Raw genomic sequence first — 14431 nt, forward strand, 5'->3', positions numbered from 1 at the left:
ATTGTCCTTAACAACCCCCGGGTAAACGGGTGCTGAGTCCAAACTATAGTACTACGTTGCTAAGGCAGGTGGACAGCTTTCCACGTGTAAACATAATAACAAGCATACATTTAATCACGTAATACATGCAATCGGTTAGCGTTCAAATAGTTTGAATAGTGTGTTCGATTGTGATTTTGATAAGTAACGTATGTAACACCCAAAAGTGCTAAAGCAAAAGGAGTTCGAGTATACTCACAGTGATTGATTATGGATTGAAGGGAGCGCTGGGAGTAGGGTTAGCCTGAATAGTTCGATAGCACAACAATGAGTAACGTGGAAAGTAAACAAGTGTGAATGGATCGAATAGGCTGGTCTATCCGATTGGACAGTCCTGTTCGATCGGCCGGTAGGCTCGATCGGCTGGACCATTCGAGTGGGTTGTTTCTTCCTCTGCTGTGTTTGTGTTTGAGGATTTGAACTTTTGAAGTTTTCGTTGCAGCATTTGAGAACACTAAAGTGTTCCTACCTTTCAAGTCGGTCGATCGAGCGGTTCGCTCGATCGGCTAGCTCACTCGATCGGCTAGGAATTTCAGAAGTGGTCCTCAACTGAATGTCACTCGATCGAACAGTCTGTTCGATCGGCTGGCATTCCTACTACGAACGAGTTGTGAAAACGATTAAGTGTTGAAGCATAGTATCTCATGATCCGAACAGTAATGTTTACCAATCGAGTGACCCACTCGATCAATCATTACTTCGTCAATACTATACTTCAAAAGTTTGGAAAAGTGGGACGCCATGTGCTAGCCGATCGGCTGGCCCGGTCGATCGGCTGGTGTGTCCGATCGGCTAGGCTGTTCGATCAGCCTAGCCGTTCGGCCAGCAAGTCTGACCTGGTCGGCCTTTCGTCTAACACTTGGCTGTTTGTTTATTTGTCATTCTTTCAAGATACCTTGACAACGTGTTGAACTATGGCAACCTCCGTTCCTACTTGTTTCTCTGGCTCGAACAGGTATCACCCAAGTTCGGCCGGTTGAACGGTTCGGAATGTCGGTTTAGAGTTTAACCCGAAATCGGTGAACCTTGTTCATAGAACCTGAATCTTGAACCTTTTAACTGTTTGAGTGATTAGTTAGCCGGTTCAAGCTCCGTTTCTATCGGTTTGAAGGCATTGAGTGTAAAAGAGTTGGAAGAAAGTTGAAAATCCTTCTTTCAATCCTTCACACCATGATAATGTTTAGATCTATGATAGATATTAACTTGTTTATGTGGAAATCGGTTAGATCTAAGCTATTCATGGTTGAATGATGCCAAAGTTTGATGTTCTTCAAGGACACCATGATGACATCACCCAAGAACACTTAGATCTTGGTGATTTCACGGTTAGAATCCAAGTTTTGAAAGATAGAAAGGTGTAGAATCAAGTAATGATCAAAAACGTACAAGAATTAGGGTAGAAACTTACCGGGATTGAGAGAAATCTGAGAAAAGATGATGAAGATAACTGGTTCGGTCAGAGCTTTCCAAAAATGGAAAGTATGACAATGACAGCCCTATTTATAGGCTTCCAAAAGAGGAAAGTGGCAGCCGATCGGCCGGGAGCTCCGATCGAGTGGGCTGCTCGATCGGCTGGCAAGATGCTAGCCGATCGGCTGGCCTGTCCGATCAGGATGCTTCCTGCTCGATCCGCCACGCACCTTGAGTATTTTTGCGACGATTTTTGATGTTTCGATTTCGATGGGCGATGATACGAATACGATAGAGTTCCTAGTCAAATTACTTTTAATCCCAACCACTATATCTAACATACAATCTTCTATAAGTCACGTTTCGATGTCGGTTTCGATTAAGTTCGATTGCTTTTCGAGTTTCGATTCGATTTTCGATTAATTTGCTTGAATACCGCACCAAACATAAAGTAACACGCACAAGTAACACATAAGGCACACACACACGTATAACCACACCACAATTCGCATAATTCGAGTCTCGAGTTCGATTGATTGTTAGATCGGTTTGATTACTGATTAGGTTAACTTTATCGCATTGTTACTTCCTATTATTCACAGTCGTAGGTCGGTTCGCTTTAAAACACATTCGATTACTTCGATTCTTGCTGATTACAACACTTACTCCACATAATACAACTAAAACATAAAATCGACTATTTACAGTCAAAGAAAGTCAAAGTTGACTTGGACTTTGACTTTGACTTTGACATTCGAAAACACGGGGTGTTACATACTACGTCTCCCATCTGGAACAACCTATAGCGCTATATGAAGGTGGTGGGGTTGGTTTAATCTGATTTGCAGGTGGGTGATGATGTCGAGAAGAAGAAGAAGATGATAGGGGTGGGTGAGGGTGGGGTAGGTTGTGGGGCCCACTTGAAATTTGACTTATTAATTAGATTTTTTTTATGGGAAAATTACGAAAATGTCGTTTGACCAAAGCTGTTTTCAAATTTGTCACCCTCCTGCGTCCTTGAAAGGACTACTCAGCCTCGGAAGCGTCCCTATGTTTTGTTGAAGCGTCCATGTCCTAGAAGCTGACACGTGTCCGACATGTTTATGCGTCCTTGAAAGGACCATTCCGGGATGCGTCTTTCAAGCACGGGATGCGTCCTTCAAACACGGGATGCGTCCTTCAAGCACAGGATGCGTCCTTCAAACACGGGATGCGTCTTTCAAACACAGGATGCGTCCTTGGAGTACGGGATGCGTCCTTCTCTCTCTCTCTTCTCTTTCTCTCTCCTCTCTCTCTCTTCTCTTTCTCTCTCCTCTCTCTCTCTCTTCTCTCTCTCTCTTTTCTCGTTCTCTTCTAATTAAAATGGAACCACAGTGTTGAAGATCAACACAGTCAAAGATCCCAAATGGGGTTCAAGGAAGATGACGAAATGTGCATTGGGAGAGAGGAGAGAGGAGAGAGAAAGAGAAAGAGAAGAAAGAGAGAGAGATGCGTCGGCCAAAAGAAGAGGAAGAGAGAAGAGAGAAAGAGAAAGAGAAGAGAGAGAGGAGAGAGAAAAAGACGTATTGGGATGCGTCTGGGCCTACATGCAAAATGCCACGTGTCAGCTTATAGGACATGGACGCTTCAACAAAATATAGGGACGCTTCCGAGGCTGAGTAGTCCTTCAAGGATGCAGGAGGGTAACAAATTTGAAAACACACTTGGTCAACCAACATTTTGGTAATTTTACCTTTTTTTATTAATTAAATGTTTGGATAGTCCATGTGGTTTGCCCTTTTTTTAAGAAAAGGGTATTTTTGTCATTTTACACTCTCTTAACTGAGAAAACTAACTGGTGTTAGGCATAGGGATTATCCTTGAACAAAAATTGAAAAGTTAGGGACTATAGCTGTAATTTTAGAAAGTTAGGACTAAAGGTGAAAAAAGGGCAAACTACAGAGACTATCCGGGCATTTAACTCGTAAAGATTTTTAGAAACCTCCTACAAATTTTTATATTAATATAATCATAAACTGAAAAAAAAAAAAAGTTTAAAACTGTAAGGGGCCAACACCTACCATCCGCCCGATCACCCTCGCCTCAAACAGCCATGGACGGACCGCACAATGCTGTGTCAGTGGTCCCCACTGGGGTCTGTGGAGACCCCATTTCGGGTGCTCTTACCGGTTGTCAGGAAAGTGAAAACAAATGATATTATGAGCTCAAGGACAACTAAATGTCTTGTTGCTGATGATTCTAAACCACTGATAAATTCTTGTATCACTTGAATCACATGATCAAAATGGCAAGTAACAAGAATATAAGAAAAATAGAAAACATACCAACTAACACATACAAGTTTCCTGCAATATTGAATCTTTAACACATATGCTTCTCTTAGCATCATAACATACAACACAAAACTTCACAACTTACAACACGGAAATTGTCCGTCAGAACGAATCTTTACGAGTCAGCTTTATTGTGCACCAACTCTGATGATAATCTAATTACCGGTGTTTGAGTATTGTTTTTCAAGAAATCTTGATACCATTTTGCAGACATTTTAGGGACCCGAGCAAGTGTTTGGCGATCAATGTAGTATAATCCGAATTTGATTCTATACCCGATAATCCATTCGAAATCATCCATCAATGTCCACACAAAATAGCCCTTTACATTGGCACCATCCCTGTAAAATGCATGTTTTAAAAATGATTTGACCGGTCAAAATAGAATTAAGTCAACTGAGTTTATACGTTATGACTTATGATCACCTGATTGCTTGCGCCAAGGATGACAAGTACATTTGGTGAAATTCGATTCGCTTGAAATCTTGAATGGCGTCTTGATCTTGTCCTTCAGTTTGAGGCTCCGAATATCCTTTGGTGTTTGATTAACGATTAACAACAATATCAATATTGACTTTGTGTAGAGAGTAAAATGTCATTTTTGTCCCTAAGGTTAGGCCAGTTTTGTGGCTTTCGTCCAAAGGTTTGTTTTTCCGCATCTGGATCTAAGGTTTGAAATCTTGCCATTTTCATCCGGCTCGTTAACTCCATCCATTTTTCTCCATTAAGCCATAGTTATTTCCGTCTTTTTTGCGTAGCTTAAAGAGAAATTCAGTCTGTTTCACTTTATGTAAAAAGACCGAATACTCTTGGAAAAAACCGAATTGCTCTTTAAGTTAACAAAAAAGACGGAAATACCTCTGACTAAACAGAGAAAAATGGACGGAGTTAACGAGCAGAATGAAAATGGCAAATTTCAAAACTTTTGGATCCAGATGCGTAAAAACAAACCTTTGGACGAAAGTCGCAAAACTGGCCAAACCTCAGGGACGAAAATGGCATTTTACTCGTGTGTTAAAAATGTAGAATTGACCACTTAAAAAGTCAACAATGAACCACTTGCATACCATTTTCAGTTATAAACATGGGTTTATTGTCGTATCTCTCCTTTAGATATTCTACAACTTCTCCGATGCCTCTTGGAACTACTCGCAACGAACTAATGCCCGTCTGTCACCGAGATTAAACGATAAAACAAATGAAGAAAATAGAAGAAAAGAAAACCTAGTGGCAAAAAAGTTTTTTTTTTTTTTTTGTATATACCAGTTCACCAATTTGAACACCATCTCGTTCACTAGTTGTATCCAGAAAACCTTTAGTTGCTCGATTGGCGGATATGCTACAATCAGAATAAAGGCAATCTTTTGCATAGGTAGTTGAGTAATGGTTGACTCCAATAAAGTCAATGCTGTTTCTCATAAACTTTCTTTCGGCACTGGTAAACTGCGGCAGTTGGTTTCCAATATACTGGCGCATCTCCGACGGATAATCTCCAAACGTTAGTGGATCCAATGCCCTATTTAACAATAACAAAAGAAAAAAAATTATATAAAAAATTTTGAATTAATTTTGAAAAGTCGGAAATTAAATATCCACGTGTGCATACCAGCCAATAGAGAAAGCCAAACCCCTTCTCGCAGCTTCTTGATCAAGTTCGTTATCAGTCAACGGCTCATACATTAAACAATCTAGAACAATCCCGACTGATCCACCTTGTTCATGCTGCACATACATTTCTCAAGTCAATTGATCTTCAACATATAAGAAAAGAAGTCAACTTTAAGTCGTTAAGGTCAACTGATTGCCTGATAATCTCGTCTGTATAGATTCACAGCTTTGCCATGTGCCAGTAACATGTTATGCATAACAACTATAGGCTCAGTGTCGGAATTTCCAGCTGGACAATCGCCAAATGGTTGTGAACAACGAGCAGGTGGATATCTTCCGTTCTGGTAAGCCATTTGCGTAAACAAGTTTGGTTCATTCATAGTGGTCCAATACTTCACTCGGTCACCAAAATTCTTGAAACATGTGTCCGCATAATGAACATAATCTTCCCTACAACAAACCGCGAGTTTCTTCACTTTTTGTTTGAATTGAACGGATCAAACGAGTTCTTTTTAGTTTTTACTTACTGCATTAATGGGCTGAGCCAAGACCCGTATCGATCTTGAAGTTCTTGAGGAAAATCAAAATGGTAAATTGTTACAAAAGGTTTAATACCTGCATTTTAGTTGCAAATTCATGGTTAGTGTGTGTTAGTTTTGGATTGAAAAGTTGTTGGAGTAAAATGACATTTTCGTCCCTGAGTTTTGCGAATTTTGTCGAAAGGTTTGTTTTTCGCATCTAGATCCAAAAGGTTTGAAATCTTGCCATTTTCATCCGGCTGATTAACTCCATACATTTTTCTCCGTTAAGTCAGGGGTATTTTCGTCTTTTTTGTTAATTTAAAAGGCAATTCTATCCTTTTCACTTTATGTACATTATGCTAATCGGCTAATAGCTTGTACATAAAGTGAAAAAGACCGAATTGCCCTTTAAATTAACAAATAAGACGATAATACCCCTGACATAACGCAGAAAAGTGGATGGAGTTAACAAGTCAGATGAAAATGGCAAGATTTCAAAGCTTTTGGATCTAGATGCGAAAAAAACAAACCTTTGGACAAAATTCGCAAAACTGGCCAAATCTCAGGGACGAAAATGGCATTTTACTCAAAATCTTATTTACCTCTGCTTACGAGTTCATCCAAGATTTTGTTATAAAACATAATTCCATCTGGATTAACATCACCGAATCTTCCTCCTGATACAGTGCAAGATTTCGATTAACAAACAAATATATATTTGGTCTTTTTTAATATTTTTTTAAGTTGCGTATCGTACTTGGAAGAATTCGTGACCATGATATAGAGAAACGATAAGTATCTACACCAAGAGATTGTATGAGCTCAATATCTTTCTGCAACAGTTGATGAAAAAGATTCAAATAGTTTTACAGAACTGAAAGTAAGATTGTTATATAAATTACAGAAAAACGAATATAAAACACGGATACCAGATATTGATGATAATGGTCATCTGCTATGAATCCATTGTCACCATTTCGAATGGTGCCTACACATAAAAAAAACAAAGAAACATAAAAAGACATCAGTTATCATAAAAAAAAATTAAAAAATAAAATAAAATAAAATAATTAAAATGAATCAACCAAAATTTTGGATTTGGTCCCTAGCTTTTCAATAGTACACGGATGGTCCTATGGTTTTCACTTTGTAACGCATTTCGTCCTAAAACTAACATATCTAAAGGTTTCAGCAGGTCCAACTTAGGGACTAAATGCGTTACAAAGTGCAAACCATGGGGACCATCCATGTACTTATTGAAAAAGTTGGGGACAAAATGCGTTACAAAATGCAAACCACAGGTACCATCCATGTACTTATGGCAAAAGTTGAGGACCAAATCCATAATTTTGGACCATCTATGTACCTTTGGAAAGCTAAGGACCAAATCCATAATTTTGGTCAACCACACGGAATCATCGGTGTATGTTACTCTAAAAAACAAACAAACAAAAAGAGTGTTGTCACCTGGGGAAAGAGAAAATACATCCCAATTGTTGAGACTTTTACCATCTTCAAGATATGCACCTTCAATCTACAAAACCATATAAAGATAAATTCATATAAATCCCATTTTTAACTAAGTCACCAACCCATCCACCAATCGAAAATCGAAAAGAAAGATTAAAAGAGCATACATACTTGGTATGCTGATGTTCCCACTCCAAACAGAAACTCATCTGGAAAATCTGATCTTTTTATGTTTTCTCCATGAGCCAAGAACAAGAAGCAACATAAAAGCAACCATTGGAACTTGCAATAATTGTATGAAACCACAGAGTTGCACCAAATCATAGAAGCAACCGTTGGAGCTTACTACAAATATATGGAACCAAAATGCAATCAGAAAAGTGTGAATTACGAAACTTAAGGGGCTGACTTGACGATAACCATTTTTTAACGGCAAATTTCTTTTATTCTTGTCGTATCTGACACCTGAACCCCAAGACCTTCCTTTTTCAAGGTGTTTAAAGGCTTTGTGTTTATCAATGGACCACCGGAAGACTACTAATTCATTATGAGACGTGATAAAAAAAAGTAATTATTTTTACTGAGAAATAATATAAATAATTACATGACAATTGAAAGAATATAAAACATAGATCATACCTTAAAGATCATGAAAATAATACGAGTTTATCACATTTTCAACTACTAATCTCTCACCTATGTGTCATGCAACCTAACACCCTTATCCAATAATTGCCTCACACGTTTCATTTTTTATTCACCTAGTCCTTTATTATTTTTTTAAGATTACTTTTTATAACCAGATTATATATGACGGTAAACTATAATAACTTAAATTTAAGGGTAAGTTACATTTTTCGTCCTTTATGTTTGTAGCGGGTTACAGTGGATAACCTTTAACTTTAATAATTACAGTCATAATCCTTTATTTGGAAAACCCTTTACACTCTACGTCCTTTGGCTCTAACCTGGTTAAAATTTTTAGTTAAGTATGACATGTGCATAACACATGAGGGTATATTAGTAATTTACTCATTTATTTATCTTTAATAAATTTGAACAATAAAACTTTTAATATATAACTCAATCTCTCTCAAAAACTACCTTCTTCAGGAAACACCACCATAAAAGCACCAGCTACCACCACCTTTACCACCATAATCACCAGCTACCCCCCACCTCCACCACCATAACCACCAAATTACCTTTTACATCATCAGTTTCTTACAGAAACCCAATGAAAAAGTTCTCTGCGTTACACACCTCCATCAGTTCCCTCAATGATGCCGCAGACATGATAATTAACTTCAACGGATTTAATTTTCGAATCTCATTATTTGATGCCCCACGTGACAACAATGTTTTCTTGAAGCTGAAGTGGCTCTGCTCGTGAATGGTAAACAGAAGAAGAAAAGAGAAGAAGGTAACATAATTTTAAATAATGGTATTGGGCCTGTTTTAAATAAAACCTGAGCCCTGTGGTTTGAGCCCGATATCTTATATTTTTATTCCTTACCCTGAAAGAACTGTTAAAACTCATAAAATAGAACCAATTTTTATAAATATTTGTTCAAATTGTTTGTAGGTTTTGTTAAATTGGGTGAAATATTTTGTGGGTTATGTTGAATACTCAAAAAAATCCAATTTTTGCAAACTACTGTTGGAACTTTTGTGGGTATTGTTGAATGGCAAAATATTATGATATGCAGAACAAGAACAAGATCTTCATCGCCTAGAGAGATTCAGAAGACATAGATACATATCTATAAGAGAGAGAGAGAGAGAGAAAGAGTAACGTATGAGAGCATTCACATCCCGTCATCGGCTCAACAAGATCCGAAAGCAGATGATGTTGTGGCAAGAGAGATGACAACCGTCTCTCTCGCCGGAGCATCTTTCAATTTTTCCAAGCATATCGCCCCCATTTGAGTGTAGTCGACGGTGACGGTGATGATTTTGTTGGTTGCTCCAACATTTTAACTGTGATGATTTTGGATAAACCCTAGGTGGTGTTTGGCATTCCTTATTTTCTCTCAACTTTTAACTTATTGACTTTTATAAGTTAATAAGTTGTTGCAATAGTGTTTGGGAAATAGAAAAGGACTTTTAAAATGACTTTTATAAGTTAATAAGCTAACCCAAACACCCCCCTAATGTGGATTTGGGAGGAGAAAAGGTGGTATTTATATGGTAGGGTAGTTGGCAAGTGAATGGTCTTAAATGCCCTTACGTGCGAAGCACATGCTCAGAACTAACTTAATTTTCTAACTGGGTGAGGTAAAGCATGAAACATGCAACATGTTTTTAAAATAAAGGATTATGACTGTAATTATTGAAGTTAAAGACTATCCACTGCAACCCACTATAAACATAAAATGTAAGTTACCCTAAATTTAAACTCACATATTAAGAGCTAGCATTTAGGGAATTAGGGGTGGCCGGGTAGGCCAAAAATCCATAATATATATACACACGTAACATATAAAAAGTAAAAATCGTGGGGTCAACGTATATATACACGTAACATTGGGTGGAGATACATTAGGAAGTTTATTTGGCTAGGAAGGCTAGGAAGTGATCTTGATCATCCATTTAGTTAATCAAGGGCTAAGATTAAATGAATGAAATTGAAGCAAAAAAAAGGAGGCGCGTGGGTTTGTTAGGGGCATTATAGTCAATCCAGCACAATAATTTCTCTCTCCTCCAATTCCCCTCATTTTTTAAACGTTAATAACTTTTTCATACGACATTATTTTTTTATAAAAATTATACCAAAAAAACGAGCGTTTTTTTTTTCTCTTCAAAACGAGTATACTATTGCTATATTTTCGAAAAAAAAATTCGAAAACCCAGTTGCGTAAAACGCAATGGAGAAAACCTAGTTGCGTAAAACACAATGAAAAAAAACGTAAAAAAATGACTTTTTCTAAAACGTAACGCACCAAAAAACACAAAGAAATGTCTTATTTCTAAAACGCAATAACCAGAAAACACAAATAAATGTCTTATTTCTAAAACGCAATAGCCTAAAAACACAAAAGAAAGTGTACTTTCTAAAACGCAATGGACTGAATGTGTTTTACCTAAAACGCAATGCACCCAAAACACTTAAAAATGTCTTATTTCTAAAACGCAATGGTCAGAAAACACTTAAAAATGTCTTATTTCTAAAACGCAATGGCCAGAAAACACTTAAAAATGTCGTATTTCTAAAACGCAATAGCCAGAAAACACTTAAAAATGTCTTATTTCTAAAACGCAATGCCTAGAAAACACATAAAAATGTCTTATTTCTAAAACGCAATGGCCTAAAAACACAAAAGAAATTGTTCTCTCTAAAACGCAATGAACTGAATACACATAAAAATGTGTTTACCTAAAACGCAATGAGTAAAAACACTTCAAAAAGTTTTATTTCTAAAACGCAATGACCAAAAATTGTTGTTCACAGAACCAGAAACTGTCTAAAACGCAATGACCAGAAACTGTTGTTCACAGAATCAGAATCTAACTAAAACGCAATGACCAGAACCTGTTGTTTACATAACCAGAAACACTGTCTACGAATGCAGTTTTGTATGTGAATTGTCTGAACCAGGAAGCAGAAGATAAAAAAATGTCTACGAATGCAGTTTTCCAGAGGCAATTTACAGCCCCAGCCAGGGGCTCTGCCCCTTGGACCCGGCCAGGGGCTGCCGCCCCTGGGACCCCGCTACCAGGGGCGCTGCCCCCCGACCCCCGCCAAGATCGTAAAATGCAATGAATAAATCAAAAACCAAGATCATAAAAATGAAATTAAAGAATTTCTTACATGGATCGACGTGATTTCTTCAACAATTAACGAAGTTTGAATGATTGAAACACTTATCAACGCTCGAATCGAACGAATCGAGTGATTATCTCCAAAATCACCGGAAAAAACGAGATTTTTTTATGAAATTAAACTGCGTTTTCTTCAAAAAAAAGTTGAAGAACACGTTGATCGGGTGTTTGAATCATTGATTGGTGATGAAAATCGCACTATAATGTAGTGATTATTGAGATAGAAAGTGAAGAAATGGTTGAAGGTGGTGGGTTTTGAAGTTACTGGCTTTTGAAAAGGAAGAAGAAAGGGTTGGATTGACTAAAATACCATTTTTCTTTATTTTAAATGTTGCCACATGTCCTAATCCTATTGCTTCCTACACTTCCTAGCCAAAATAAACTTCCTATTTGATCTTTTCCCATAAAAATAAAGAGTAAATTACCATTTTAGTCCCTGAGGTTTGTCCCAAATTGCTACTTTAGTCCAAAGTTTTTTTTTTCTATCTAGGCCCCTAAGTTTTTCATTTTTTTTTGTCATTTTGATCCAACCCACTAACTTCGTTAAAAAATGACAGTTAACTAACACTAAATAGTTTGATAGTTGCCTTTTTCATCCAAAAACCATTTTTTCTTTTATTCAATTATATATTTAAAAAAATTAATTATAAAAACCCTTAAACTAAAAAATAAATTAAAAAATACATATTAATATATAAAAAACCTTTAAATTTTTAAAAACAGAATATTAGTTAATAGGTTTAGGATCCTGTACAAAGTGCTTAATTTGTAAGAAGTGTAAGAAATATTCCTGGAATGACAAGTGTCCATCCTTTTAATTAATTCAAAAGGGTAGTTTTGTAATTGTACATTTTTGTCATTTAATTCAAATTCAACATAACTAATCCAAAAATAACCGTCCATGAGATTGTTTAGGGATTTGAACGAATTTTGTAATCGATATCCCCATTCCAGTTGTTTAACGTCTGCGCCTTTTTTCGATTCTGGTGTTTTATATCAATTTCAATGGAGTCCAGCGATGCAGGTTAATGTGTATCATAGTGTTTTATTCTGGTGTTCTATTAAGTTGTATGGTGTTATATTCATAGAAGGTTGCTGGGGATTCCAGATAAAACACCATGACTTGAATCATGGCGTGGTGTTTTATCTGGTGACATTGTTCATGGCATAGTGTTTTAAACATCTAGAGACAAAACACCACGCCATGAACAATGTCTCCAGATAAAACACCACGGCATGAATAATGTCTCCAGATAAAACACCACACCATGAACAATGTCTCCAGATAAAACACCACGCTATGAACAATGTATCCAGATAAAACACCACGCCATGAATAATGTCTCCTGATAAAACACCATGACTTGAATCATAGATGTTTAAAACACCACACTATGAACAAGGTATCCAGATAAAACACCATGACTTGAATACTAGTCATGGTGTTTTAAATCTGCGAATGTTTTGTATTTATAAAACACTACGCCATGAACAATGTCTCCAGATAAAACACCACGCCATCAACAATGTCTCCATTTAAAACACCATGACTTGAATCTGCGATTACGTTTTAAAAATCTGGGAATGTTTTAAAGTATGAAGAAATTCGCTGATTTTTTTTGGAGATTGATGGCGGTTACATATAATTCGCTGATTTTTAGGAGTTTGATGGGTGGTTTTGAAACGGTTACCATATTTGAAATGTTGGAAAAATCACTATTGCCCTTCAATTTTTACATAAGGTCCTTCTAATTAAAACACAATTTACATTTTATACCCTATTGATCTCAACCATTAGATCAAATATCCAATGGTTTAAAACACTTCTTACCCTTCTTACATTTTAGACACTTTTTACCATATCCCTACCCTTAGTTAATATATATTAAAAAAAACCTTTAATTTTTTTAAAAATATTTTTATAAATCATAAAAACCACCAATCCCCAACCCACTCACCCTCTCTCTCTCTCACCGTAGGTCTACAACCCCCACCTCCACCTCCACCTCCTCCGTCATCCATCACCATCCACCTCCGCCACACACCTCCACCACTCATCACCGCCCACCTCGCACGTATAAAACAATCGGGGATTGGTGGATTTTTCTTATATATAAAAATACTTTAAAAATGAAAGGGTTTTTTTTAATATATATTAATTAATATTCTGTTTATAAAAAATTAAAGGTTTTTTTATATATTAATATGTATTTTTTTGTTAGTTTAAGGGTTTTTTAATTAAAGGTTTTTTTATATATTAATATATAATAACTGAATAAAAGAAAAAAAATGGTTTTTGGATGAAAATGGCAACTACCAACTATTTAGTGTGCGTTAACTGTTATTTTTTAACGAAGTTAGTGGGTTGAACCAAAATAGCAAAAAAATGGAAAACTCAAAGACCTAAAGAATAAAAAAATTATTTAGACTAAAATGACAGGACAAACTCAGGGACTAAAATGTGAATTTACTAAAAAAAAAAAAAAGAAACCGTGGGGTCAACCTATATACAGTTGTATTCGGATAATGCAAGAATCAAGAGTTGATCACAAAAGTACAAAATCTTTAAAAGATGTGAGCAAAGTGAAAATAATGAAACTTCAGAGCCAAATTTGACATTAAACCCAAACTTATCATCTTCTTCACCCCATCTCAGCGACCCAAACCCAGATTCGACTGCATTTTGGCGAATATTCCGTGAAACCCCATGTGATATACCACTAATCGACTATCCATCAACATTCTATATGAAGTTAAGATAGCCTTTCAAAAGAAAATGAAGTTAAAATAAGAACTTACCTCAAACGAGCGGTTTATTCGAAACTGAATCTTGGATGAACTTGATCGATAGTAATTGATATTAGAAAATTTGTTTGGGGTTTTGATCGAGATCAGTAGTTTATTTGGCTCAAGATGCAAAAGTGTTTACTTTATATACATACAGTATTCAATTTGACATTAGTCGCAGGATTTGACATTATAAATAAACAAATATCATTTTTTATCTTACTACTTGCTTTTAAAAGGTATAAACTTATTAATAAAAAGATGGAGTGAACATAAAGATACTAGATTTTATATAATTTTTCTATTTAAAATAATTCATTTTTATTTTTAGTTTTGGAAAAGTTACACGTTTTGTCCTTTATCTTTATATCTTTTTTAGGCGGTGTTATTTTCAATGAATTTTGATAAGTTTTGCTCTTTATGACCAAAATTGTTGCACAT

The 14431-nt window shown here is 36.2% G+C and overlaps 1 protein-coding gene and 1 long non-coding RNA gene across 2 annotated transcripts; one reads left to right on the forward strand and one right to left on the reverse strand.

Moving 5' to 3' along the window:
* Nucleotides 1-3696: 3696 nt before the first annotated feature.
* LOC110935536 (beta-glucosidase 18) lies at nt 3697-14214 on the reverse strand. The gene is made up of 13 exons (XM_022177919.2): nt 14003-14214; nt 7553-7726; nt 7379-7445; nt 6841-6899; nt 6669-6744; nt 6514-6588; nt 5918-6005; nt 5588-5840; nt 5389-5504; nt 5046-5298; nt 4850-4952; nt 4209-4314; nt 3697-4123 (listed from the first exon to the last, which is right to left on the reverse strand). Exons 2-13 carry the CDS (start codon nt 7703-7705, stop codon nt 3898-3900), a joined length of 1575 nt encoding a protein of 524 aa, XP_022033611.1. The 5' UTR covers nt 7706-7726; nt 14003-14214; the 3' UTR covers nt 3697-3897.
* LOC110935537 lies at nt 8465-9493 on the forward strand. Its single transcript, XR_002589188.2, has 2 exons — nt 8465-8804; nt 8967-9493. It is a non-coding gene; the product is annotated as an uncharacterized LOC110935537 (long non-coding RNA).
* Nucleotides 14215-14431: the final 217 nt, after the last annotated feature.

This window comes from Helianthus annuus, chromosome 3, assembly GCF_002127325.2.
Source record: "Helianthus annuus cultivar XRQ/B chromosome 3, HanXRQr2.0-SUNRISE, whole genome shotgun sequence".
NCBI classification, from domain to species: Eukaryota; Viridiplantae; Streptophyta; class Magnoliopsida; order Asterales; family Asteraceae; genus Helianthus; species Helianthus annuus.

Excerpts from the sequence above, each read along its gene's own strand:
- LOC110935536 (XM_022177919.2), bottom strand. The coding sequence starts at position 7,705 with ATGATTTGGTGCAACTCTGTGGTTTCATACAATTATTGCAAGTTCCAA. Across the intron at positions 5,841-5,917 it reads TGGCTCAGCCCATTAATGCA|GGAAGATTATGTTCATTATG; the intron begins GTAAGTAAAAAC and ends GGTTTGTTGTAG. Across the intron at positions 5,299-5,388 it reads TTGGCTTTCTCTATTGGCTG|GGCATTGGATCCACTAACGT; the intron begins GTATGCACACGT and ends ATTGTTAAATAG.